General features: G+C 34.5%; 2 protein-coding genes across 4 annotated transcripts; both read right to left on the bottom strand.

The window, feature by feature from the left end:
- Positions 1-2,475: 2,475 nt before the first annotated feature.
- Positions 2,476-10,054, bottom strand: LOC106306399 (cullin-associated NEDD8-dissociated protein 1-like). Its single transcript, XM_013743002.1, has 29 exons — positions 9,903-10,054; positions 9,685-9,740; positions 9,434-9,603; positions 9,149-9,356; positions 8,705-8,870; positions 8,323-8,452; positions 8,006-8,120; positions 7,658-7,815; positions 7,447-7,570; positions 7,231-7,281; positions 7,077-7,159; positions 6,895-6,979; positions 6,721-6,822; positions 6,534-6,632; positions 6,228-6,338; positions 5,985-6,068; positions 5,638-5,778; positions 5,468-5,560; positions 5,224-5,345; positions 4,966-5,128; positions 4,639-4,878; positions 4,267-4,515; positions 4,013-4,189; positions 3,762-3,908; positions 3,551-3,667; positions 3,294-3,462; positions 3,133-3,210; positions 2,887-3,025; positions 2,476-2,783 (listed from the first exon to the last, which is right to left on the bottom strand). The coding sequence occupies exons 2-29, from the start codon at positions 9,718-9,720 to the stop codon at positions 2,687-2,689; spliced, it is 3,654 nt and encodes a 1,217-aa protein (XP_013598456.1). The 5' UTR covers positions 9,721-9,740; positions 9,903-10,054; the 3' UTR covers positions 2,476-2,686.
- Positions 10,055-20,069: 10,015 nt separating this feature from the next.
- Positions 20,070-24,828, bottom strand: LOC106306242 (protein STICHEL-like). 3 transcript variants are annotated; one of them, XM_013742785.1, is made up of 7 exons: positions 24,679-24,828; positions 22,456-24,593; positions 22,148-22,367; positions 21,365-21,922; positions 20,673-21,288; positions 20,499-20,589; positions 20,070-20,412 (listed from the first exon to the last, which is right to left on the bottom strand). In XM_013742785.1, the coding sequence occupies exons 2-7, from the start codon at positions 24,505-24,507 to the stop codon at positions 20,302-20,304; spliced, it is 3,648 nt and encodes a 1,215-aa protein (XP_013598239.1). In that variant the 5' UTR covers positions 24,508-24,593; positions 24,679-24,828; the 3' UTR covers positions 20,070-20,301. The 3 variants fall into 3 exon arrangements, with proteins under 3 accessions (XP_013598239.1, XP_013598241.1, XP_013598240.1); XM_013742787.1 differs by having other exon boundaries at positions 20,070-20,406; XM_013742786.1 differs by having other exon boundaries at positions 22,456-24,589; positions 24,679-24,811.
- Between the last annotated feature and the right edge of the window lie 573 nt (positions 24,829-25,401).

Genomic DNA, 25,401 nt, shown 5'->3' with positions numbered 1-25,401 from the left:
CCGGTTTATATGATTTAAAGACTAATTTTTGGGTGGTGTTTAAAAAAAAAATTGGATTAGTTTGGTTTGTGTTTTATTTTTATTTATAATGTGTTTCTATAAGCTGGTTTTGAGAAAAACAGCATTTTTGTTGTTTGATATTTTTATTCAGTTTATTCTTTATCATAAAATAGTTTGGTTTTGTAAAAATAACCGATTTAAATCATCTATTTTAATCAGAAACCATGTAAAGCAATTTCATTTCTCTTAATTCCGTTGATATTTGATCGAAAAAAATTTCTTAACCTTTAGCTAAAAATTTTAGTTTTTAGTCTCCTTGATAAAAAGAATTTTGGTAAGTGTATCAAATCAATATTGTATAGCCGTAAATTAATTATACAAATGGAATTATTTATCATATGAAATAAACAATGCAAAAAGCCTGTATATATGTCAGTTTGTATTTTTTGTAGAGAGAGAGAAATTGAAAATGTAAAATCAATAATTCTAAATACATAAAAAAAATTTTAATTAAATGTAGATTTAACAATTTTTTTATATGAAACAAAAGATTTTAGCTGAAACTTAAGAATATTGACTGGTTGTTCTGTAGTTTTTGTTTTTTTTTTATTTTAGAAAATAAGCTGTGAATTGTTTTGCTTCGGCTTTAATTGTTTTGCTATATATTTATTTTCAAAGCACTAAATAAAATATTTTGAAAAGTTGATTTTGAAAACTAATATATATATTTTTTTAAAAACTTTATACTGTATCTTTAATTTTAAAAGCTAAATTATGATTGTTTTTAAAAAAAAAAAATTAGAAAAAAGTGGATGTCTAAAACATTTTCCACCATTACCAATCAACCCCTGAGTTTATTCATTTCAAATTCGTTGGACAACATAATAAATTAATTTGTGTATTATTACTTATATTTTTGGTAGTCAATTTTGAAATAATATATGCTTTTATAGAAAATAAACAAGCTAAAATTAACTAAAAATTATTGGAAGAAATTTACCCGGGGTCAAAGACCCTAGTAGTATATAAAATGAAGTTAAATTTGTATGAATATTTTTACATTGATCTATATTAGCTAGTTTGATATAAATATTAGTTTGAGGCTTTCCTGTTTTACTTTCTTGTGCTTTTTGCTTTCAATATTTTTTTTCTTCTAATTTTTGACATGCAATTTATATTTTTGGCTTATTTATTTAGTAGTTCGTTCAGTATTTCCATTTACATACAAAAATAATATTATAGATCATATGAAAACAAAAAAAAATTAGCATGTAACAGAGAATAAGTGATCTTTATCGCTTAATGTATGCTATCAGACAAACTAAACCATGAAAGCAGATCATATAGATTTATTAGAAGGATAGTAAAAGAGTTAGACGTATAAATGGACAGTTACATATTATATTGAAATTGAAGAACACACGAACGGAACAAGGAGAAGCATTATAGGAGATAGCAAATACCTGGTATTTTGCTACTAAAGAAATTCAAGCTTTAGCTGTCCAAAGGAGATACCACGAGGAGGAAGCAAGCTTCGTAGCCCCAATCTATTTATCTCAGTCAAAGAAAAACATGTTTCATCTGCAAATAGAAACCCCACATAGACAACAAAATGAGAAAGAGAAATGCCTATTTAATCAAAAAACATAAAGGAGAGCATAATCAGTCTCCTCGCTAATTTGATTCAGAGTGCAAAATTTTATAGTACTATAAAACTCACTTCCTAAGGTTTAAACCTTGATCATTATGAGTTAAATTAAACGAAATCGACCAGAAGAAAATATAATACAAAAACCTTGTCAAACCATGTATAGTGAAAGATATCTGTAGCACGCTTGTGACGATGGAAGGACCAGGAATCACCATGGACAAGCACCTCTGAGATCCGTGGGTCCTTGTAGCCACCACCGCTGCCTTAGAGAAGCCAGCAATGGTTCTTTGCATCATGGCTTTAGAAAATCACTCCCAAGATCCGAATTATAACCCGCAATTCAGTCAGATGACATGTTTAACACATGGAAGAGAGAAATTCAAAATCTCTGTGTCTTGTGGAGTGAAAGGTTAAGTTTTGATCTCCTTTTCTTCTCTGAAAGGAACATATATACCTTTCAATGATTGGAAGTTTCTTTGCTGTTGTTTATAGGATATATATATGAGTATGAAAGTTAAGATAGTGGATAAAAGAGAAGGATCATGGGTAATGTTGTTCCTTTTCTAAATTATTTGTTTTAATTAAACTCTTAAAATTTTGTAAATATTTTCTACGTGTGACTTGTGCTTTATTTCCCGTAGTTTCACACTGCCTAAGCTTATGAGTTCACTTGCACATCATCACAGTCTTTGAGAGGCCAACAGATTGTAGTTTTTACTCAAATTCTTGTTATCGAAAAGTCAAACAATAGAAGACTAAAATCTTTCACCGTCGCAAAAATGCAAAACTTGCAAAGCATATCAATAACTCAAACAAAGGTTTAATGAAAAAAAAACCTTTTACTATTGCAAAAGTAAAAACAAAAAAGATTTTTTTTTTAAATGACAGTTTGAACAATATAATCATTGTTCGCGATAAAGAAAAAACTATGTTCTCATTTTTTTCATGTACCCTCTTGAAGTAATTGTCTCATCTCAGGCAGATGAATTCATCATCGACCACCTTTTTTATGTAGTAACACAACATACAAACTCTTTACTCGTTGCGGATTGTCTGGTACTTTCCCCACAATCGTTCGGACCTCTTCATGTCAGCCATTAAGCTCTTGAACTTGTGGCTATAATCCACTCCACTATTTGACATTTGACGTTTAATTCAAAGAAAAGAATGATCAGATCAGTTTGGAACTTAACGCAAATGAGAAATCATAATCTTAAAAGAAATGGGAGAGATACCTGATTCGATCCAATGATGAGATAGCACGAAGAGCATTTCTAATCATGTCTTCATTACGGTCATGCTCTTGCTTCACTGCATCTTGCTTTGGCTTGAAATTTATTGTTTTTTGCAGGGGTTCCACAAGCGAATCCAGTACTTAAGAAAAACATCATGATAAAATGAAGACGCATCAAAAAAAAAAAAAAATTCTCTATTTTTCTTTTCAGATTTGAGACAATGATTTTGGAAGCCTATTAACATACCAGCTAGCACGGCTGAGGGGCATTTATCCGCTAGGAGTGAGAGTATAAGATGACAAAGCATCTTCAGATCATAATGATCTGCATAAACAGAGATATATGTTATAAAGAAATTATACCATAGGTTAATTTTCATATGAAAGAAGATATAGACACACATTCACCTTCTAGTCCGGATTTGAGGAAAGGAATAATGAAAGAAGACGGATTCAGTTGATCAAGACAGCTATCAAGCAGAGTAAATACACACTCAAAAGCTGCTTTCCTCAACTCAAGCCCATCATCTACAACGTGCTTGAATGGCCCTAGATCAACCGTTCTTATTAATTCTTTCTGCAGAACAGACATGGCTCAGTCAACGGAGAAATAAAACCTTATACAATTGTGTTATATATCATTAAGAGCCTTCTATAGAAATTACCTTAATAACGGTTTGATCATAAAGAAGCGGTAACAATTCAGGGAGGAGTCCTTTTATTAGGTTAGGTTTGTAATGAGCAAAGGTACTCAGGGCTGACACAGCTGCACGCCTCACATGCTGCATAAACCAAAAGCGGAGATTTAGCTATGATTAGGCACAGCAAAAGCATTTTTGTTATCATCGAATGGGGTTGATTTTAATTAACTTTTACCCTGTCACCATCTTTAATTAGCATGAGGAATGAAGAAATCTCAGGGAAGATGATTTCATCTAATTTCTCAGGCCGCTCCACTACAGAGTATTTCACAGCGGTAACAACAGTCGCACGAGTAAAAGCGGCTTGACTTGTCGTCCTTACCTATAAAATTCAGAACGCAATTCAAAATATTATTCAACGTTAAAGCATGGCGGAAATGAGTGAATCCAGATAGTTAGATTGATCTGTATCACTTCTCTAGCTACCTTAAGTGCAGGAACCAGTTTCTCAGGTTCTATTAGCGCCATTTTTCCCAAGCATTCAGCAACAACATTCCTTACACCCTCTTCCTCACTTTCACAGTGGTTAAACAATAAAGCAAGTATTTTCTCAACACTAGAATTCTGGAAGTCCGCTTTATCAACTGACTGCCTCACGATCACCTGAAAAACGGAGGAACAATATATGAAATCCAGTAAACCATGTAATTTGACACTATACTTAGTTCAGTAAAACTCACCTCCTTGAGTGAATGAAGAAGAATATATTGTTTTTTCTGTTGATTATCAATCTGGTTCAAGATAAAAGGTAAATAATTGGGCAGATTGCCAACAGCAATGTTTCCAAGAGCATATGAAGCCGCAGACTTTATTTCTTCAAAGGGAGATTGGAAAGACTCAATGACTATCGTTTCAATGCCAGCATGTGCGCTTAGATCTTTCCTTCTCCCAATCTCACCAAGAGACAACAGGGCAAGGTGCTGTTTTGCCTGCACGAGAAAATCCATCACCACAAAAAATTAGCCTTCAAATAGCTGTAGATCTATAAAGGAAAATAAGCTAGACTCTAATCCGTAATAGTTCGCACACTAATACAAAATCAGAAAGCTTACTGTGTTTGTGCCGCTGTCATCTTTAAGTATTTCCATTAGCATTTTAACCGTAGAAGAACAATTCTTATCACCTGCCGCGAGACAAAGAACCGCGACACACTGTGCAATTGAATATAATGCTTGCTTTGGGACACCTCCAGACTGAGGAGAAGGTTTAGCGCAGGAAAGTAATGAGTCCAGCAAGGTGTAGAAACTAGTATTTGCATGATAAACCAAAGCTTCAAAGAATCCTTGCAGAGCCTGTGACAAGCGTTCAAGAAATCATTTCCGTTTTGTATTTTGATCTCAGGCAAAGTATAAAACAATTCAAACAAAACGACGAGTTACCAAAAGTGCTTGACCCTGGAGCAATGGACTTTTAACTAAAGTTAGTGCCTGCGGAAGAACTTTGTTGCGAACCGCCAAACTGATATTTTCACTACAACTCTTTCCAGTCATCAGAGTGCAGCAGAGTTCAAGTGCAAGAGCTGTCATGTGGAGATCCAAAACACTGGAAAAAACAGATGAAGTCATCTTTCTAATAACACAACCAACCTAGAAAAGTAAAAAAGTAAAGAACGTTAGGAAAATTCTGGACAAACAAACCTTATCAGAGATGAAAGCTCCACAACAATAACTTCATAAGCATCTGAGCCAATCTTATCTCCGTACGCTGTTACCAAGGTATTCATGGTTATCAGTGTTGCTTGCCTTAGCACCCGATTAGCCTGTTTTACATTAATACAAATTGCGTAAGTACCAGATATTGTATTCAGAAATATTTTCCACTGGTTATGAACAGTAGACAGGAAATCTGATGACAATTAGATATGGTTGTAAAAACCCATACCTTTCTTAAGAATCCAGTTAGTTCAGCAATCAAATTGACCAAAACACATGACAGATCAATGTGCAGCGGAGAAGTGGCAATGACAGCAAATGCCTGCATGCACCAACAGAATCACATACATGAGCTAAAAATTTCGGAAATAAAAACGTCAACAGAAGAACGAGAACAACCTTGACTGCTGTGAGGCGAGTGATTTCGTTTCCCATTCGGTCAACAAGCACAGGAAGGCATGAAGGTAACTCTTTTCTGAGTTCATCGCCAAATATTGAAATAACGAGACCCATGCAGGTAATAGCACACTCCTTGACCTCCTGTTGAAGCGAAGTGAGAGTTTAAGAAACATAAATAGTACAATACAAACAAATCAATCTGGCTTCCATTATCCAAATTCTGTAATTACTCATAAAGACAAACTGAAAGATTTTACAGAGAAAAATATTTAGATCTAAAGCCTCCAAAACGCAGGGATATTAAAAATTATTAAAAATAAATAAAAAGGGGGATTCATGCCACAAACCTGGTCCTGGTCTTGATTTGTCAAGCGAGGCATTATCGCATTGTAGATTGGATGAACAAATGGTTTAAAATCAAAGCCCATACTCTGAACCACAGAAGAGAAAATTTCAGATGCAAGGATCTGCGGGTTGTGTATGGGTAAAAGTATGGTTTGAATAATAAAAGAAGACGCTGACACTGTATCTAGAGAACAGACTGACTCAGCAAGTTAATACAAAATGTCTCAATGAAGTGAGATACTCACCTGAGTACTTGGACGGACTACTCTAACAAGTTCCCCACAAACCCTTAATGCCTCAGCGGTCACCTTGTAATAGCGTTCTCCAACAGCAGCTAAAACAGGACTGGAGAGAGCCTAGATTAACATAGGAGTTGGAAGAGTCAGTCAAATCAACCCGCATTGGTTGTTTATGTTCATTTTTTTGGGTCAAAGGTTGTTCATGTTCATTTTTTTTTGAAGACTGAGGGTTTTGAAGTATTGGACACAACAACAATCCCTGAACATTTTGATAATATTTCAATGGACTAAAAACCATAAAACGTTTCCAACCTTAATGTAAGGATGAAAAACAGGAGGCGCATGCGATGCCAAGACTAACTTTGTGAAGACAAGAGCTTCGATTTTCAAATTTGATGTAGAAGATTTATCCTGGAGGGGAAAAAGAGGAAACATGAGCAAATGAACAAAGACCAACATTGAAAGTACATAAATAAATATACTGAACATCCCGACTAACATTTAGTGCTCTTTCAATTCCAGGAACGAGCGAACCAATATGATCAGCAAGGCAGTCAGGCAAGACGACCACAAGCTCTCTCAAAACAGAGAATGCTCCAACCTGCAGATAGGTACGGAGTTACTAAAACATTAAATAGGAACCAAACCAAAAGGAGAGTTCATACTTCCGTACCTTTGTCTTAACAGACTTCTCACGCAGTTGCCTATTAATGGATTTCACAATCTTTGAGACTTCTTGCTTCAGTAGCCATTTAGGACTGCTTTAAACAAAGTTATATATTTTAGTCAGCAAGGATTCATTAGTAACGTGACAGGCGTTCATACTGATGGAGTGAAAGGGTGCAGAAAATTTGCCTTGATTCATCGGTGTCAGTTTGACCTTTTGTCACATTTCCTGTTTGTCGTAACAGATCAATGAATGTGTTGAAAACATCCATCTGTAACAACAGTACCTCGGATCAGTAACCATATAGCAATGCAGGATAACTAATTTATTTATTTTACGTACCTTCACATTTTCCTCCCTTTCCTTAAATCTATCAATTAGTTTCGGGCAGGCCTGCACAAGAAAATAAACTTATTACTTAATTTCTCAACAGTGCAGACTACAGTAAAATTTCATTCCTAACATGATTAAACACTATAATAATGCCACATTATCAACCGAAGTAAAAGATGATTTTTTTGTACAAAAAATGTATATTACTAAGAAAAAGATATATACCTCTTGATATACTTTAGAGATCATCTCAGAACGAGACACTATTAATCCTGCCAAGCATTTCGCTGCAGCTCTCCTAACTTTCCAGCTGGCATCCTCATCATCCGTGTACTCATTTGCACTCTCGCTGTGAGGGAAAAAGACATATATCACTGAGACAATGATGCACTGTAAGGGGATAGGATTCGGATCCAATGTTCATATCAGAACTTACTCATCTTCTTCATCTTCAGGAGTCTCATTATCAGTATCTTCATCCATGTCGTCCGTAAAATTCGGGTCATAACTTATATATTCCAAAGTGAGATTTAAAATTTCATCACAATATGGTGAGATGTCTCTTGGACACCGTAGCAAGAAGCTTTCAAGTGCCTGCAGTTGAATTTCAGAACGGGCATATTATCACCAAACCACTTCATTGAAGCTTGATAAATATTTAAATCCCAATTTCATACGACAGAATAAGAGAAAAGAGGCTACAAGCACGCCTACATAATTATCCATTGGATAAGAAAACAAAGATTACGTCTAGTGACAAAGTAGAATAGGAATCTCAGTTGACCTGTAAGCTATATTCCCGGAGCTCCTCTTCATTTTCTGAAGCGCTGGTGCAGTAATTGATCAATACTGGCACAGTGTTACCAAGATGAGTCCCAAACCGGTATCCGACAGCACGGCTAAAACAAAACAAAAAAACGCATTAAATAACATTACACCTCCTAAAAAGCCTAATAATAGATATGTACGGTAAACCATGCATCCCACTCAATAAATAGGTACAAAACCACAACTAACAGAAACATATGATAACACTGCAGTAATACATTGGTAAGAAGTTATAGACAAATACCACAACCAAGAACGATAGAAAGGCAGTACCTTATTGCTCCAATCATTTGTATATTGGTGCGTGTAATCTCCGATTTAGCATTCTTGTTACTTAGGTTTTTCACAACTTGAACTGTCGCCTTTGCGAGCAAATCATCAGACAGACTCGACGCAAGAGATGCTGGACCCAAAAAATTGAAACTTTAATGAGAAATCAGATATCCAACATTGAGTTAGAAGTTCTACATAAGACTGGGGAGAAAACAAATGGAGCTGAATATGTCGTTTGAACCAGCGTTGGTATCACATGAATTGACACCAACAGCTGAGGAAAGCTGTCAATTAAGCCTCATGAGCTAGAATCTAGTTTCAAACAAGCCAACTATTGACAGAGCTAGCCAGCAATCTTTTAGACTCAATTTTGTTAACTTACCAATGCATGTAACAGTCTTCTTCCTAACTGTGGCTTGGTTACAGTCCAATTGCAATAACAGTGTATTCAGTAGCTTCTCGTGATCATCTGCCATTAAACTTCCATATTTTTGAACAACATCACACATGATCTCAAGACATTCACACTTAATCCCTGGGCTCATTTCCTTCAGAAGCAAGCCAGCAGAAAGTTAGTCATCTCAAATTTCGTAGGGTACGCAAATAATTATAAGCGCGCACTGTTCTCTGGTTCACTAAGAGTTATTCAGAAAGAGCTATTAAACTATAACAGCGCCAACAATACTTTAATGTAAGACCAATTCTACTAAAGTATCAATCCATCTATTGTGTAGCCTGATTTTTCTTTTGAGCTGTAATTTAGCTGACATCATGTAATTGTGGCATATACAATCGAAAAAAAGGAATAGGCCTCCCAGAAACTAACCTGGCCACTTATCCCTCCAATCATTTGTGGAGTTAGAGTAACAAGAATAGATGGAGCGAGCGAAGGAGCAACTTGAGCGACAACAGTCCTGAGAGCTATGCTTGCGGTATCACGGTGTTGGTCTTTCCCATGCAGCAGTTTATCACATAATTTGTTGGTCATCTCCACAACACGCTCTTCTCCGACCTTCTTCACCAGTGGAGCAAGACTGGAGCAAAAGAAACACACCAAGAGTCGGATACGGAAGAGAGAGAAAACCAAAGATGCAGAGAGAAGAAAGCTAACCACTTAACAGCCAATCCAGAAACATCACCAGCAACATCATCGAGCTGTTGCAATATGATGCTGGACAATCTCATCTCCAGATCCGAGTCGAGTTTAAAGGAGTCTTTATTCAACTCATTGAGCAAGTCAGAGGTCGCCATATATCTATAATCTTTATCTTTACCCGTCATCTGTACATTATTGACATACGAAAAGTGAATATAATCATCAAAATCAAAAGTGAGCTTAGTTCGAAATAGATGATGAAAGACCTTTTCAATGATTCCAGAGAGTTGTGAGTTCGCCATCTTTGCTTGACCTCTTCCAACTGCAATCAAACAAGGATCCATCATTCAATTGGGACTTAAAACGCTTAGAAGAGGCTCGGTTCTACAAATCGAACTACCTTCTTCACACCAAAACCCTAAGACTACGACGACTACGTGTGCGAATACCAAACGAGTTAGTCACAGGAGGAGGAAACCCTAACCTGAGAAGAAGAAATCGACGGGAGAGAGCGGCGGAGACGGGGACAGAGCAGTGAGAGGTTCGATCTTACGGTGGTGAAGTTGCAAAGTAATTAAAGGATTGGAGGCGACAACTGTAATTATTCCTTTTCCGTACCTCGCGTGAATCGTTAATTTTCTGTTCTAAAAAGGAAACTGATAAGTTACAAATGGGCCAAGTAGAGATTAAATGGGCTTAGGCTTCTATTATGGTAATGTAATTATTAATGGGATTTGTTCTAGAAGCTTCTTCAGTTCAAAATGTTTTAGACAACGGAAGTCCATGGTTTTGGCTGTGATTGTATGGTATTATCAAAGTAAAATACTAGAGACAAATTAATTTTCAGTTCAGTTACTCCAAACTAAAACCAATCAGGAAAAATCATTTTAGTTGAGGAGGAGTAAATAATTTTGTCTTCTAGTAAATATATAGAGTAATATTTTCCTCTCTTTTTTATAAGAGTAAAAAATTTACTCTCATTTTAGTTGAGGAAGAGTAAAAATCATTTCCTCTAAATTTTTTTATTCCAAGTTACTACAGTTTTACCAATCATACTCTCTGTGTTTCAGTATAATAATAAGAGTTTGATTGGTTAGGGCAACATTATTGGTGTCCCTAATTTTTAGGTCCTTAGATTAGTTTAATCTTATTTTGATGTTAAGGACAAAAGTTAGGGACAATCCAAAATAATAGGATTATTGGTAGGACTTTTTGGTGTATCTTAGCAAATTAATTATTTATTTTAATTAGTAATGACATATAAAAGATAAATTTAAAATAAAACATATAACATTAAACTTGAAAACATGAGAGAATTACAAAGGTGAAAAGAAAAAAAATTACAAAAATGATAAAAAAAGTAAACAAACATTTTATTGAATTCATAGAAACCCTCTCTAGCATGTGGACTAGCTGCGACATATTCGCCTACTCGTTTCCAAAAACTCCCTGACTTTTGATCATTTCCAACGATCGCATCCTTAGATGTGTTCAGCCACCCGCTGATTAGAACCTCGTCAACGGATGGGGTCCATTTCCTTCTCTCCTTATGGTCCACAGGTGTGTCTTCAGGTTGAGTTCCAACGTCGGTTTGTTGTGAACTGAACTGAGGGAAACTTTCATAAGGAAAGTTTTGACTGTTAAGAAGGCCCATATAACTAGATGACTGACTATATGGATTCCTTGGATCCATAGCTATTAGAACAGGGAAAGAGAAGAGAAATCGGAGAGAAACAGGAGAGGAGGGGATTGCGCAAACAAGAGAGAAAGAAGATGGTGGAGATATATGATACAATGAAGATGGTGGAGATATATAATAGGTGAAACTACAGAGAAGTAATAAGTAGACAAGACCATTAACGCTAAGAAGTAATGAGTTACAACTATAAACTCTAACAAGCAACACATAAACTACAGAGAAGTAAAGTAGACAAGACCATTAACGCTAAGAAGTAATGAGTTACAACTATAAACTCTAACAAGCAACACATAAACTACAGAGAAGTAAAGTAGACAAGACCATTAACGCTAAGAAGTAATGAGTTACAACTATAAACTCTAACAAGCAACACATAAACTACAGAGAAGTAAAGTAGACAAGACCATTAACGCTAAGAAGTAATGAGTTACAACTATAAACTCTAACAAGCAACACATAAACTACAGAGAAGTAAAGTAGACAAGACCATTAACGCTAAGAAGTAATGAGTTACAACTATAAACTCTAACAAGCAACACATAAACTACAGAGAAGTAAAGTAGACAAGACCATTAACGCTAATAAGAAGTAATGAGTTACAACCAAACACTCTAATAAGAAGTAACGACCGAAGCATAAACTACTTTCAGTAATGACCGAACCATAAAATCTGACAAGCAACACATCGAACCACAAAGCTAGTAACAAGTTATTAAATATCAGTTTACTTTTACGCAAGTATAACAAGCTCTTTTGCATTTCACATGTATATGAACAGATTTAGTCAATCAAAACTATGAGAGAATTATGAACAATTAGCATAAACGCATGAACAATTCTGTTTACTCAATCAAAAGAATTCACAAATGAGAAATAAGGCATTAAAACCAACCATACAATGAGAAAAAAAAATACAAACCATCACAATTACAAACCATCACAATCAGGAAGCATCGTCACAAAAAAAAATATCAGTTTACTTTTGCGCAAGTATAACAAGCTCTTAATGCATTTCACATGTATATGAACAGATTTAGTCAATCAAAACTATGAGAGAATTATGAACAATTAGCATAAACGCATGAACAATTTTGTTTACTCAATCAAAATAATTCACATATGAGAAATTTAGCATTAAAACCAACTATACAATGAGAAAAAAAATTACACACCACCACAATTACAAACCATCACAATCAGGAAGCATCGTCACAACAAAAAAAAAATCAAACCCAGACGGAGATAGATCAACTCATCAATACTAAGCTCTATATCGCACAAAAAAAAACATCAAACCGAGACGGAGATAGAAGAAACACAAACCTGGTTTTGATTGAATCGCCGTCGAGAGAGAGAGAATAGGGAGACGCCGAGAATGATTTCCACACCGAAACTCGTCTTTCCCCTACAAACACGATGCATGCAACGAAATTGTCACAACAGATACCAATCAAACCCACATATAAATCGACTTTTAAATCGCAAAACAGAGGACAGAGAAGAGCACATACCTCGTCTATATTCGATTTGGCGGAGAAGTCTTCGATTAAACGACTGATCGGTGTCGTCGCGTCGAAAATCCCCGTCGTCGCGTCGAAATCGCCATCAAAATAGAGAGAAAGGAGTCGAGACCAAGATTATTTGAAACCGACCTTCGTGTTTCCTCTACCCCTTTCGGTTTTCCAATCAAACCGTGCCACGTGCTCCTTAAGGACGAGGTTGGACACTTCTTAATTAACCCACGTCTCTTTTCTATTCTCTTATTTTTTTATTTATTTTTCGGCCCGTTTCGCCTAAGGACGGCCTGCTGGGACGCCGATAATGTTGGCCTTAGTACTAGGGTAACTCAGAGAGTGTGATTGGTTAGTCATAGAGTAAATTGGTGGGAAAAAAAGAAGTAGAAAATAAAGGAATTAAATTAGAGTATAGTGGAGTAAATTTTTTCACTTGTTTAATATGGAGTAAAAAATTACTCTGCTTTTATTAGTGTTTTTCCACTTTTGGAGTAAATGGGCTGAAAACATTATTTCACCTGATTGGATAGAAAAAGTTGAATTCAGAGTAAAAATTAAAATTAGAGTAAAGATTTACTCTAACAAGTACATACAGTCACACTCACAGTAACAAAATAAAAGGAAACGAGAGGAAAAGAGAAAAGTGAGAAAGAGAAGAAAAATGAGAAAATAAATTTACTCTAGCTGTACTTAGAGTAATATTGTCGATGTATTTTCTTCTGTTTAAACAGTGCAGAGAGTGTTACAAAAAAAAGAAAAAAACAGTGTAGAGAGTAAATAAAGAAAAATTCAATTTCACCTGATTGGCTACTTGTCAGTGAGAACGAGAGAAAATGTTTTCAGCGTAAATAATTGCGCCAGAGCTGTCATACAGTCACAGCTTAAGGCTACGAATGGCAAGCAGATCAGAAAAACGCAGATCAAATATACAATGCAGATCAAGCAGAACAAATGCAGAACAAGCAGAACAAATGCAGATCAAGCAGAACAAATGCAGATCAAACTCGTTTAACTAATTTATCGAATTAGCTTATTTAACTGAATGCTAAACAACAAATTTATTAAATTAAATATTTAAAATTACAAATTATTATATAAAAACTAATTATTATTTTTATTTAATAACAATAAAATTAAAACATTAAAAAGTACAATTACAACAAACAAATCAACATGGAGCATTTTTATTTGCCCATAATGTATCTGCAAGTGCTTGGTCGTATAACTCAAGAAATATTTCGTTCTCGTCTATGATTCCATTTCAAATATTCTTCACTCTAAAATTTTTAAAAAATAAAAATATATTATTCACTAATTTCTAACAAAACTACTAATTTTAAATTTTAAATATAATAGTAAATATTTTACTCGTGTTGATGTTTCCGTATGACGTGTACTGGAGTTCACGTTTTGTCCACGGTTAGACGCCATATCTACACATTTGAAAATGATATTAGTTTTCTTACATAATTAAATTTTTATTCTAAACTGTTATGTTATTTATATGAATAATTAAAAAAATAACTTTAATGAGCTCTATTAGATAAGATATAAAAATATTCAACTAGTAAAAATACATTTGAATTAAATATAAGATATAAATCATGTTTCTGTTATAATATATTTGTAGAAACTAAATAAGTCTAACATAATATTATCCAGCATAAATTTCAAGTTTTGTATACATATTAACGTTTTTATAATTCACTAAGGAAAACAAAATATGTACCATAAGTTTTCAATTATTATAATAAATATAGATATAGAAGACAACTTGAAAAAATAAAACAACTGGTAATATAATTAGTTTACTTGTATTTTCTGATAACAAATTTTAAACATAAAGTAGATGGAACTATATATAGAAATAAATCATATCAACTGTGTATCGAGTCCGTCAATAACTACAAATAATTAAATTATAGTTCTAGCAAGTTATTGTTTTTTTGCCAAAAATACATTTGTGTTCTTCTAATTTCATGTAGTGAAGGTCAACGTGTTTTCCTTTTATAGAGACATATGTATTAAATGAACAAACTGAATAACGTAAATATATATTTGGTAACATAAATTAAAAAACAATCACGCCTACTATACGCTTTTACAACAATGAACTTACACAAAATTAATAATATCTTAAACTATAATCAGTGGTTGCAGAAGAAACGCATGCTAACTACTGAAAAAATAAAATAAAAATTAATTAAACACAAGATTAAAACGCATGCATGTGTTATAGTACATTTAAAATGAAAAAAAAATTATTATTTCATAGTTTCAAAATATTAATTAATTATATCAATGATTATTTTAATATATAAATATATTAAACGAGAATACATGAAATATCAATAACATGAATAAATTCATTAAACTAATAATTATTTAATATAAGTAGATGATTAAAATGCATGCAAATTGTATCATATATTTTTTAAAGAATTAGTTAATTCATTTCTAAGTATTATTGAGTATACATTTTGACTTATTTTTAACAAATTAAAATTATCAAAATAAAATTGTAGCTTAATTTTTGATTGTTTTTATGGATATAAGTGTATGAGACAATATGAAATATGAATTTTAACTTATTTTTAAACAAATTTAAATTTTCATAACTCATTAAAGAAACAAAATGAAAATATACCTTGATTTCTTAATTGTTTTAGTGGATATAAATGGATGAGACAACCTGAAAAATAGGAAAAACTAGTTAAACACAATACAAAAATTCATCATAAATTTTCATATAAAACGAAAAATTAAAAAAAAAATTTACTTGTAGAGAGGATTGTTTGATTTGTGAAAGAATGAAATGAGATAGTTGTAGGATTTATAGACAAAACAAGGAAATAAAAAAAAATAAAAAAAGAAAGTAACCGCTCTCCTCCAACGTTTTTTTCTTATTTTGTGCAGGAAATCCTTTTTATCACATATCTTCTTCTGCATGCAGTGGTATGTATTTTTTATTATTATAATTTGTTCTGCAATTTTTTTTTTGATTGGGCTTCAGTTGCAGAACAATCTGTATGCAATTTTCTCCTGCATTTATCATGTGTTTCTATTTTTCTCCTGCATTTATCCTGTGTTTTTCCTGCCACTCATTCGAAGCCTTAGTGTTACACATCATTCATGTTTGAAGTTTACTGATCCAACAAGTAATAGAAACAATTGAGTATACATAATAGTGAAAACAATGTTATGAAAATGTTACATTTAATATTTGAATACATGAAAACACGTGATATCACAAGGAACACATCTTGAAATCATTTTTGATGCATGATGTATTTTATCCCATGTCTTCTTTTACAGTCATCTCATTCTCGCATGCCCAAGAATTATCAGCATAAAGAAAAAGAAAGATTTTAATAAATGAGCTCACTCGTGACAACACCAACCAAGCATTTACTCAACCTAATACATCCTACTATATAAAATGAGCTAAATCCTAGCTTCCTAAACCGTGCCACATAGATAAAATAATCATAACCAACCATTATGCCATGTCATTCTGGACTGGGCTTTAAAAAAAAAAAAAACCAACCATTAAAATGTGTGAAGAGTCACGGTTTAACCCAGTTCAACTCCAATTACATCATAATAAAACAATGCATGCATTGATTGTTGATTATTAGGCTTCTAGCTACCACATCTTTGCCATCCTAAATCAAAATCGATTTCTACAACTTTAACTTGCCTCATACTTAATATTCTTATAGCTGGTGAACATTTTAATTTAGGAAATCGTTATATTTCATGCCAAAAATGCCTACTGCATTCATTGAAAATTAAATAACATATATTCTACCATTAGGATCAAGAACTCTAATCTGAAGACCATATATTCATCCCCTCTCACTCTGAAAAAACCACCACCGCCAACCGTTCAAGATTTTGTGTAAGTCAATATTTGAAAGTCACAATTTTGTCAATTTCTTGGCGTAAGTGATATGTTTAAGAGTTGGATAGTTAAGTCCGTATGCGGTTGGGGACGTGAGGTTTGGCTCACCTTCCACTGTTTATTTTCAATTGTTTTAATAATAGATTCATATTGATAATCTGTGCGATCAAACGTATAAGATTTTAGTTGGTTAAGATTAAACATAGACCGATAATCTTCCGTCTTTAGCTATTGGTCTCCGCCAAAAAATTTTGATTTAATAATATAATAGTTCCTGCATGCTAAGCTACTACAATTGTAGTTCACATCTATCGGTCATATAAAATATTTAGTTTTTTTTTTGGCTTTATAAGATTTTAGTTTGTAATTAATCCCATGGTTCGATTTTATCCATTGGGACCATTTTCACTATGTTTTATTATCAAACCATTTCACTTTGCCTAACATTTAAATATTCTTTCCTTTGTTTAAGGATCGATTGTTCCTTAATACCATGGTCAAACCAACAGCCAAAAATCCTCCGCTAATGGGAGGTATTTTGAATTTACAAGTACATTTTTGAATCAAAAACTTTATTAGTATTGATATATTAATTTAATACTTTAATCCAAAACTCTAATAAAACAAATATAAAATACAAATTATGTTTTATATATATTTATTTTTTTATATATTTTTGACTATTTACATCTTATTAAATTTGAAGCGCACAAAAAAAAAGAAAAGTTACATCTTATTTGATAAGATTCCAAATATGTAAATGAAATGCTACGTTTTGATTTTTGTTTATTGCTACGAAACGTTTTAAAAACTTGGGAAAAGGTAAAAATACAGACGACATGACTGGCCACTCCTTTTCCCCCGGTTTGCAAGAATCTAATTGAGTTGCTTAATATTTGTTCCAAATTAATATATAGTCTCATCATAATCATAAATTAATAATCTATCTCTATATAATTTTATATAAGTACTAAATAAAGATATTATTATTCATTTTATAGTTACAAAACTCTAATAAAACAAATATAAACATTATTAGTAAAATATGTTTTTTACTTAAAATACAAATTATGAAAGAAACCACAATTAATTCTTAATAAAAAAAAACATGCTCCCAACTGTATCAACATAGGAATAATTAAATATTTTTGCAGAAAAAAAAAACATTTTTGTGATGAAAATTTTTAGATGATGATTGTTTTCTATACAAACATGTGGCACCTCTTCACTGTTGTTTTAATCCCAAAACATGTAGGAATCTATTAACACAAATATTAACATACTTTAATTAAATATGTAATCAGCGCGGAGCGCGGACACCAGCTCTAGTCACACATAATAGGACTTGACTTACACTCGTCAGAACGATTTTCAACCCTCTTTTTTTGTTCACTACGATTTTCAACACCCCACTGAAGGAAACGATTATTTTAGAAATTTTTCTAAATAGATCATTTTCAAGTTTTGGTCACAAAAATAGATCACAAAAATAAAAATAACCAAAATATTTTATTTAATAAGTAAAATGACACTAATACCTTAAATATATATATATAAAAAAATTAGATTATATGTTTTCAATTTCGAACTTTTTTATAAAACTTTTTTTTTTTGAAATATTTTTTTAATTTTTTTTTGAAAATTTTCTTTTTGTAATTCGAAAATAATTTTTGAAACTATTTTTAAAATTTTTATTTTCAAAATTTTAATACTTACTTTTAATTTTATAAAATTTTAAACCTCAATCCTAAATCTCCATCCCTTAACTCTAAACCCTAAGGTTTGGATTAGTTAACCCTAGGGGTATTAATGTATATTTACCTCTTTAATGAAACATTTTGATCATTTTGATCCTTAGAGTCTATTTGTAACAAAAAAAAATTTTAGTGTTATCTTAGAGTATTTCTCTTTATTTTATTTATTCCTTTGTTTCGGTGCAATAATTTTAATTTTTATTTATGATGAGGATAGAAGAAATTGTCAAATATTCTTATTGAAAAAGAGTTATTAACCCTCAGAGATAGTTTTCATGTTTTTATATCATAAAACAGTTCCAGCTATTGATGGTGACTAAGATGGTCATAATTAAGTTAATTCATGTGACTAAAATGGTCCCACAATTGGCAACTTGTATTATCTCTCTCCTCTCTCTATCTGATTATCAACACTTTTTTCTTCTTCTTTTTGAGAAATTTGAGAAATTTAGGGACTATTTTAGTTACAAAAAAGTATTTCAATAGCTTTCAATAAATTTCATGTAACTAAAACAGTCCTTAGCTTTCAATGCATAATCATGTGTGCCCGTAAAATATTTTTCGTAAATCTCGTCTCATCGATTTGTTTCAATATGAGAGCATTCTTCCATGTAAAAGATTGTTGTTTTCTGGACAATGTGATTTTGTACACCCCATATCGTGTACAAGTGTACATAGAAGGAGCAATCAAACTAAAGATAACGTATATAACGGAGCAGAGACATGACGGTGAGCCAAAAATGTGTACACAATCACTTTGATGTATAATACAAAATTAAGTGTACACAAGTACAGTTTGAATGTAATGTACACACGATTTTTCTTTTTTTCATTAATATTGCAAAATTACAAAAATAACCTCATCTTCTTCCTTAGCCATTGTCGACCAGAAACCCTAATCTCTGCATATCTCGCCTATTTTCCATGATTCTTTACATTCTCAACTTGTTTTTTTTAATGTATTTTTAGCCGGATATGATAGCTTTCAATCTTAATTCATTGCAATAATGAGTCAGAGTGACGAAAAGATGTTTATGGTAGTTCATAGACGAGAGTCGCCAACGCTCTACCGTTGATGTTGCCGTCGCCATCACTACGCCACCATCAGCCATGTATCCTTCATATATCTCAAAAGATAGCTTATAAAAAATACAATGACTAAAGATAACTTCTCTGGAAAAATGAATTTGGAAGAATCAAATCTCATTTATGAAAATTACAGAAAAGTATAAAGGGGAAGAGGAAAAAGAAAGTTACAGGGTCCCACTTTATTTTAATTAGCGTAATAGGTATTAGCTGTCAATGTTATTTAGTTAGTTTATGAGTGAAAATGAGATTTAGTTAGACAAAAATGTTTGAATAGTGATAAGTGTCCTATAGTGTTAATAAAACTCATAAACAGTCTCTTGGTGTAATTCTTTGATCTTCCCATCTGGTTTGGTTTGGTTGATAAAAGCGATGGTTAAGAGTCGGTTTGGAAGTTTGGGTAAGACCAAATGCAAGAAGAACAAAAGTGATCACCGTTGTCTTTGTAGAGAGGTTTGCTTATTTATATTAGACGATAGACTAATATCACTCCATCACAGAGAAAAGAACAATTTATTCATTGAAGAAAGAATCGTGACACTTACATAAATCACGTAAAACGGTGAAGAGAATCATCTACGTGTATATGCCATTAACAAAAAAAAAATGGCAGATGTTCATTAACTTAATTTTCGTTAAAAAAATGCAACACAAACCAGAAAAAAAAAATATTAACCACTGCTCAAGATTGACATTTTATTAAATTTCATAGTAACATTTTTCTAAGTTTTATAAAAAGAACACAAAAAGGAGAGTCTATTAAACTCAATAAGATATGAACTTTACAGTGAATAAAATTAAAACTAGCCTTTGACATCAATTATCAAATAGTATTCAAGGAAAACTATGCTGGAAGTGGAATAACAGATGAGAAAATTAGAGTTTGAGTGAACAATTCTGTTTTCATGACTCTTGAAACTAAAGCTTCATCTTCTAAAGTTACCTTCTGCCTTCCTTGGCTTAGCACATCCATTAAACAGAGAGAATCCTCTCTTTCGAATTCTTCGGGGACGAACAGGAGTTCTCTTACCCTGTTTCTACGAAATCAAATCCGCATAATGAGATAAACAAACCGAATCAATATATTGGAAGAAGGTTCAGTTTCTGATTAATGACCACATACCTTGTTACTCTTTTGAGTCTTGTTTGTGTTCCAACAAAATAACATATTACAACCAACTCTTCTTGTTCCTGGTCCTGATTCGTATCCTCCTCTGCACAAACCAAATCCAAAATGTTCATACATAACCATCTTTTTGTAGCTAGCATAGAACAACAAGGATCATGAAAAACTTACAGATTGTCTTTCTTGTGTCCGAAGCTAGAATCATGAAGCAAGCTCGGGGAAAGAGGACAATGCTCTCCTCTTTTACCGGTTAGATTCTCTTGAAGCCCACCGTTCTCACCGATTTTCAAAAGCTTAACTTCATTGTTTAACTCATCTACCCAATGGTGAGAAGTTAATCCGGAAGAAGATATAGCAGGAGAACCTACGATAGGCTGGCGATAAGCGTCTTCTTGAGGTAGAATCTGGTTCCTTTCGGGTTTTATCCCTATTATAGATCCAGGTGTGTCTTTATCAGCTGTTTGTAGCCACGCGGTCTCTAATCTTTGTTCTCGGATTATGGATTCTATCCTTTGCATTGGGATTTTTGATCTGCTTTCTTCGCTGCTACCAACTCCTACGTCTGATGCAGCGTTAAAACCAGTAATGGCATTCAGATCTCCACCTCTGTTGGTCATTTCTAGTTTCCGAGGGACAACGAGCAACTCGGTTTCGGGCAAGAGAATTATCCTGACCTCTACGCTTCGCCTTAATACCATTTCCATCGAGTTTGTGATGCTGCTTAGAAACCTTTCAGCTCTTGATTTGATATCTGTTTCTCCAAAGGCGAGATAAGCAACTAGGATGCCTGCAAGTCATATACAACTTTTCAACACAGCAGGAAAGAAAAAGTGAGAGAAGAAAGTAACTTTTAGGTTTTTTACCTTCAACTTCACTGATAGATATAAGTTTCCCATGAGTATAGAGCAGCTGCCTCAGTGTTTTGGAATGGCATCTTTCTATACATTTTCTCCATATATCATTTAGTTTCTCTGAACCTCTTTGGGTAAGCATCATGGTGCTTGCGGTGCTATTGTCATGCGAGGAGATGGAGGCTTCGCTCTCTAGAACTTGGCTAGATGAGGAGGATTTATAGCAGGTGTTATCGATAACCCTGGAGAATGATTTGGCTTCGTGGGTGTGATTTCCGCTCCTCTTTCTAATCGAAGCTGGGGATGCTGACTTACTAAAATGAAGTCCTCCTATTCTCTGTTTGTATGCCATCACTTCCCTAGAAAGGCTTGATGGGTCATCATCAGTCGCTCTAGAGCTTTGCCTTCTACTACTTCCTGTATGTGTAGTTCCAGGAGAAGGCATTGACCCAAGCTGAAGCAAAGTCGCTGTGAACCATGTTGAACGGTCATTAGAAACTCTAAGCTGCTTCTCAGCCTCAGAAAGAAGTTTCAAAGCGTGCTTTAGTCCCTCCATATCCGCTTCAGTCACTACAAAAACGAAGCAAGAAATTAATCAGTCAGCTAAAAAGTTCAAATCAAACTGAGTGGTCAAAGACACATCGTAGCATTACTCTCACAAAACAATGGCTAATAAGGGTCTGGTTCTGATTTGAGGAAAAAATCGAATGTTCTCAACAAGCTAATAGATCATAATGCATCAATAAGCTAAAGTTCTAACCACTATGGATTTTAAATAGTTTGCTAGTAACTCACAGTTTCGTCCATCAAGGAAGGCGTCGCTGTATTTTTCGTCTACGACCTTGTATGTACCAGCAATGATATCCATGATAAGACTAGCAAGTTGAGACATCAAGACTATTGGGTCAGCTCCAAGGTCCAATAACTCTCTAGCTCGTTTCACTGTCTCTGCCGTATCAGATGACAATGCTAATTCCAAGAGCTCTAGCAATTTTTCATCTGAAACAACACCCACCTACACAAACATCAATGCCATATTAATTACATTAGTAGGTTTACCCTTTTCTAATACACAGAAACATAGACAATTTAGAAAAACTTACTAGCTCGTTTACTAGACCAGTGGTGATACGTTTTCCCAGCAAACTCAGCTGCTCCAACATAGTTTCAGCATCTCGAAGTGAGCCATCCGCGTTCATAGCAATCAGGTCCAACGCGTGCGATTCCACATCAAGATTTTCGTCAGAAGCAATCTTCTTTAGTCTCACTACTATGTCTCCATCTTTGAGTTTGTCGAAGAGGAACTTCTGGCACCTTGACTGAATGGTCCGAGGAACATTGTCAAGGTCTGTCGTTATAAATATGAAGACAACTTTCTGCAGAGGTTTCTCAAGAAACTTGAGAAAAGACAGCCACGTCTTAGATGGCAGCAAATGACACTCATCTATCACAAAAACCTTGTATGTTGAGGAACTCCGTGGAAGTATCGTCGGTAAGTTTTTTAAAAGGTACCTAACCTTATCAGCTCCCTTCTTATTAGCTCCATCAAGTTCCCAAAAATCTCTACTTTTACCAGTCATGAAGTCATTGCACTCTTTACAGTACCCACAAGGCTTCATTTCTTCAGTGGCCACACAGTTCAATGCGGCTGAAAAAATCCTTGCGGTCGATGTCTTCCCAGTTCCCCTAGGACCCTGGAAGAGATAAACAGGAGCGATCCTACTCCTTTTTACAGCGTTCATTAGCGACTGAACCACTATACTCTGCCCAATCAGTTCATCAAAGAACATTGGTTTGTACTTTTGGCTGAAGCTTCTGATGTTTTCCGGTGTACTTCCTTCTTCTCCTTCGCCATCTAACACTGCAGCCTCCAAACAATCTTGACTCCTATAACTAGTAGACCATCTCCTCCCGTCTAATCTACTCTGAGCCTCTAAATCAATCTCACCGAAATTGGTGGAAAGCTCGTCGTCACTAAGCCCGGTTCCTATAGAAGACCCTCCTCTACCATCACCACCGTATGTGAGCAAAGGCAAAACACCTTGAGCACTCCTGGAAGCAATTTTCTGTTTACTAAACCCTCCAGAAGAATGTCGACTATGTCTACGGTACACCGATTGACTCCCACACAAAATGCTACTCCCCGTTCTCCTCAAAGTATCCGAAAACGACGGAGAGCAGCAGCTTCTACACCCACCTCTATGTTTCATAGCCTTCTTGGTCCAATAACATGGAATCCCACAGCCTTGCCTCCCTGGTAAATCCAAGTGATCATCATCCAACTCATCATCACCATCATTAACCGAAGTAGTGGTACCATCCCAAGATCCAACGTTGCTTGGGTTACGAACAGCATACAAGTTGTACGAGCTGGTGGACAAAGCCGGCGTGCTGTTATAAGTACACGAGGAATCCTCTTTTCTAGTAGCTCTCAGCAGCTTATTAGAGGAAGAACGTGACCAGTTCTTGTGCTTAAGCTTCAAAAGCAAAGGAGAAGCACCACCATTACCAGCGACCTTCCTTAGATCCTCCGCATTGCTGAGTTCCTCTGTATCGTCTGATAACTCAGCAGTGTCACCTCTCCTTAGAGGTAAAGCATTTCTAGGTTGATATTTTGATAGAAAATCCAAACGAGACGAGTTTTCCTTCTTGCTCTTCTTCTTGATACCAACACTGTTCTTCCTCATCTTCGACACGCCTTGAGACGCTAGATTCGTGTCTCTGCATCTGGATATCATCGAAGCCGATTGGATTCCATACGAATCGCTCTTGGAATCGCCATCCTTCCTCGCATCACTCACATCATCGTCGTCGTTGACACTAGCTTCAGTCCACGAAGATTCATCTTCTTCCTTGCCGTTTTTAGCTAAACCGCTTTTCTCGCTGGAGGATCTCTGAGTTTTCCAGTTGTACAAGAACACTTTCTTCTCCTTGCCTCGGTTACTACTACTCTCTCCTCGAATCGGGAGCTTACCGTTCTGACTCGAGATCCTGCTGGGCGGAGGATCCACAACCGCCGCAGCGAGGGATCTAGAGGAGTTGAGAGGGGATCTCCAGGAGGAAGTGGTGCCAGGATCGCGCAGAACGCGGCCAGCTTTCCTGAGTTGAGTCAGCTCTCTCTTGAGATGCAGATCCGAAACTCTCGAACCCGACATTAGCTTCCCTACCTTTTCGCCTTCCCTAGATTCTCGCTTCCGTGTTTTCACAAGCGTTTCGCATTCTCAAGCACACAAGCGACTAGCTATGAGAGGATCACGATAGAAAGAAGCAAAACGTTAGATCCAGGAAACAGTACGAATCACTAAAGACGAAGAAAAAAAAGGTACTTGTTTTTCCGCCGGAACTACGCCTAGGGCTTATGCATCGTCGGCGGTGGAACAGAGAAAAGAAAAGGATGAATCTCGAGCTCTGAGTTGCCTGCGACTGCAAGAGAGAGCATGAAAGAAAGAGAGTGTGAGAATAATTTAAAATTTCAATGATTTTCCCATTATTTAAATATTGGTTTTTTTTATTTTTGGGAATAAACAGTGAAATGAAGAAAAAACTGTAACTCCCAAAGGAAAGGCGTGGTTTTCACCTTTGCTCCGGTCTCGTCATGTCATGTGTCCTCCCTCCCTTTTTTACTTTTTTACTTATATTTTAATCTTTTGTTAAAATTGATCAAAAAAAAAACTATTTTGTTATAAAATTATAAACAAGAAGATTGTCAGTAATAATTTTGTCGATGAAACCAAGATGAACAGAATTAGGGAATTGGGGAATACATATATAAATAGATGAATTCTGAAAAAATGTTTTGAGTATAGTGTTGTTGAATAATGTACTTACATTTGTTTTCAACACTAGCATTTTTCTTATACCGCATCTTTTTAACGTCGAAAAACTATTTATTACCCAAACTATAGATAGTCTGGGATTCCAGATCGGAATAAACAATAACCAACAAAAATCAAACTATAATGAAAAGTACAGACTATTTTAGCTAAACCATCTGCTGTCCAATTTTGCACGCTTGGTATATAGAAAATTTTGAAGTCCATAAATCCTTT

The sequence above is a fragment of the Brassica oleracea genome, chromosome C7, assembly GCF_000695525.1.
Source record: "Brassica oleracea var. oleracea cultivar TO1000 chromosome C7, BOL, whole genome shotgun sequence".
In the NCBI taxonomy this organism is placed as follows: Eukaryota; Viridiplantae; Streptophyta; class Magnoliopsida; order Brassicales; family Brassicaceae; genus Brassica; species Brassica oleracea.
This window is presented reverse-complemented; position numbering and strand designations above follow the sequence as displayed.

Bases quoted from the DNA above. Each gene is read 5' to 3' on its own strand.
- LOC106306399 (XM_013743002.1), bottom strand. From the start codon at position 9,720: ATGGCGAACTCACAACTCTCTGGAATCATTGAAAAG. The intron at 6,339-6,533 runs GTTGGAAACGTT...ATGTTAATCTAG, and splicing joins TTTTTCATCCTTACATTAAG to GCTCTCTCCAGTCCTGTTTT. The intron at 5,561-5,637 runs GTTGTTCTCGTT...TGGTGCATGCAG, and splicing joins CTCGCCTCACAGCAGTCAAG to GCATTTGCTGTCATTGCCAC.
- LOC106306242 (XM_013742785.1), bottom strand. From the start codon at position 24,507: ATGTCGGGTTCGAGAGTTTCGGATCTGCATCTCAAGAGAGAGCTGACT. The intron at 22,368-22,455 runs GTAAGTTTTTCT...ATGTTTGTGTAG, and splicing joins CTGGTCTAGTAAACGAGCTA to GTGGGTGTTGTTTCAGATGA. The intron at 20,413-20,498 runs GTATGTGGTCAT...TTGATTTCGTAG, and splicing joins AGACTCAAAAGAGTAACAAG to AAACAGGGTAAGAGAACTCC.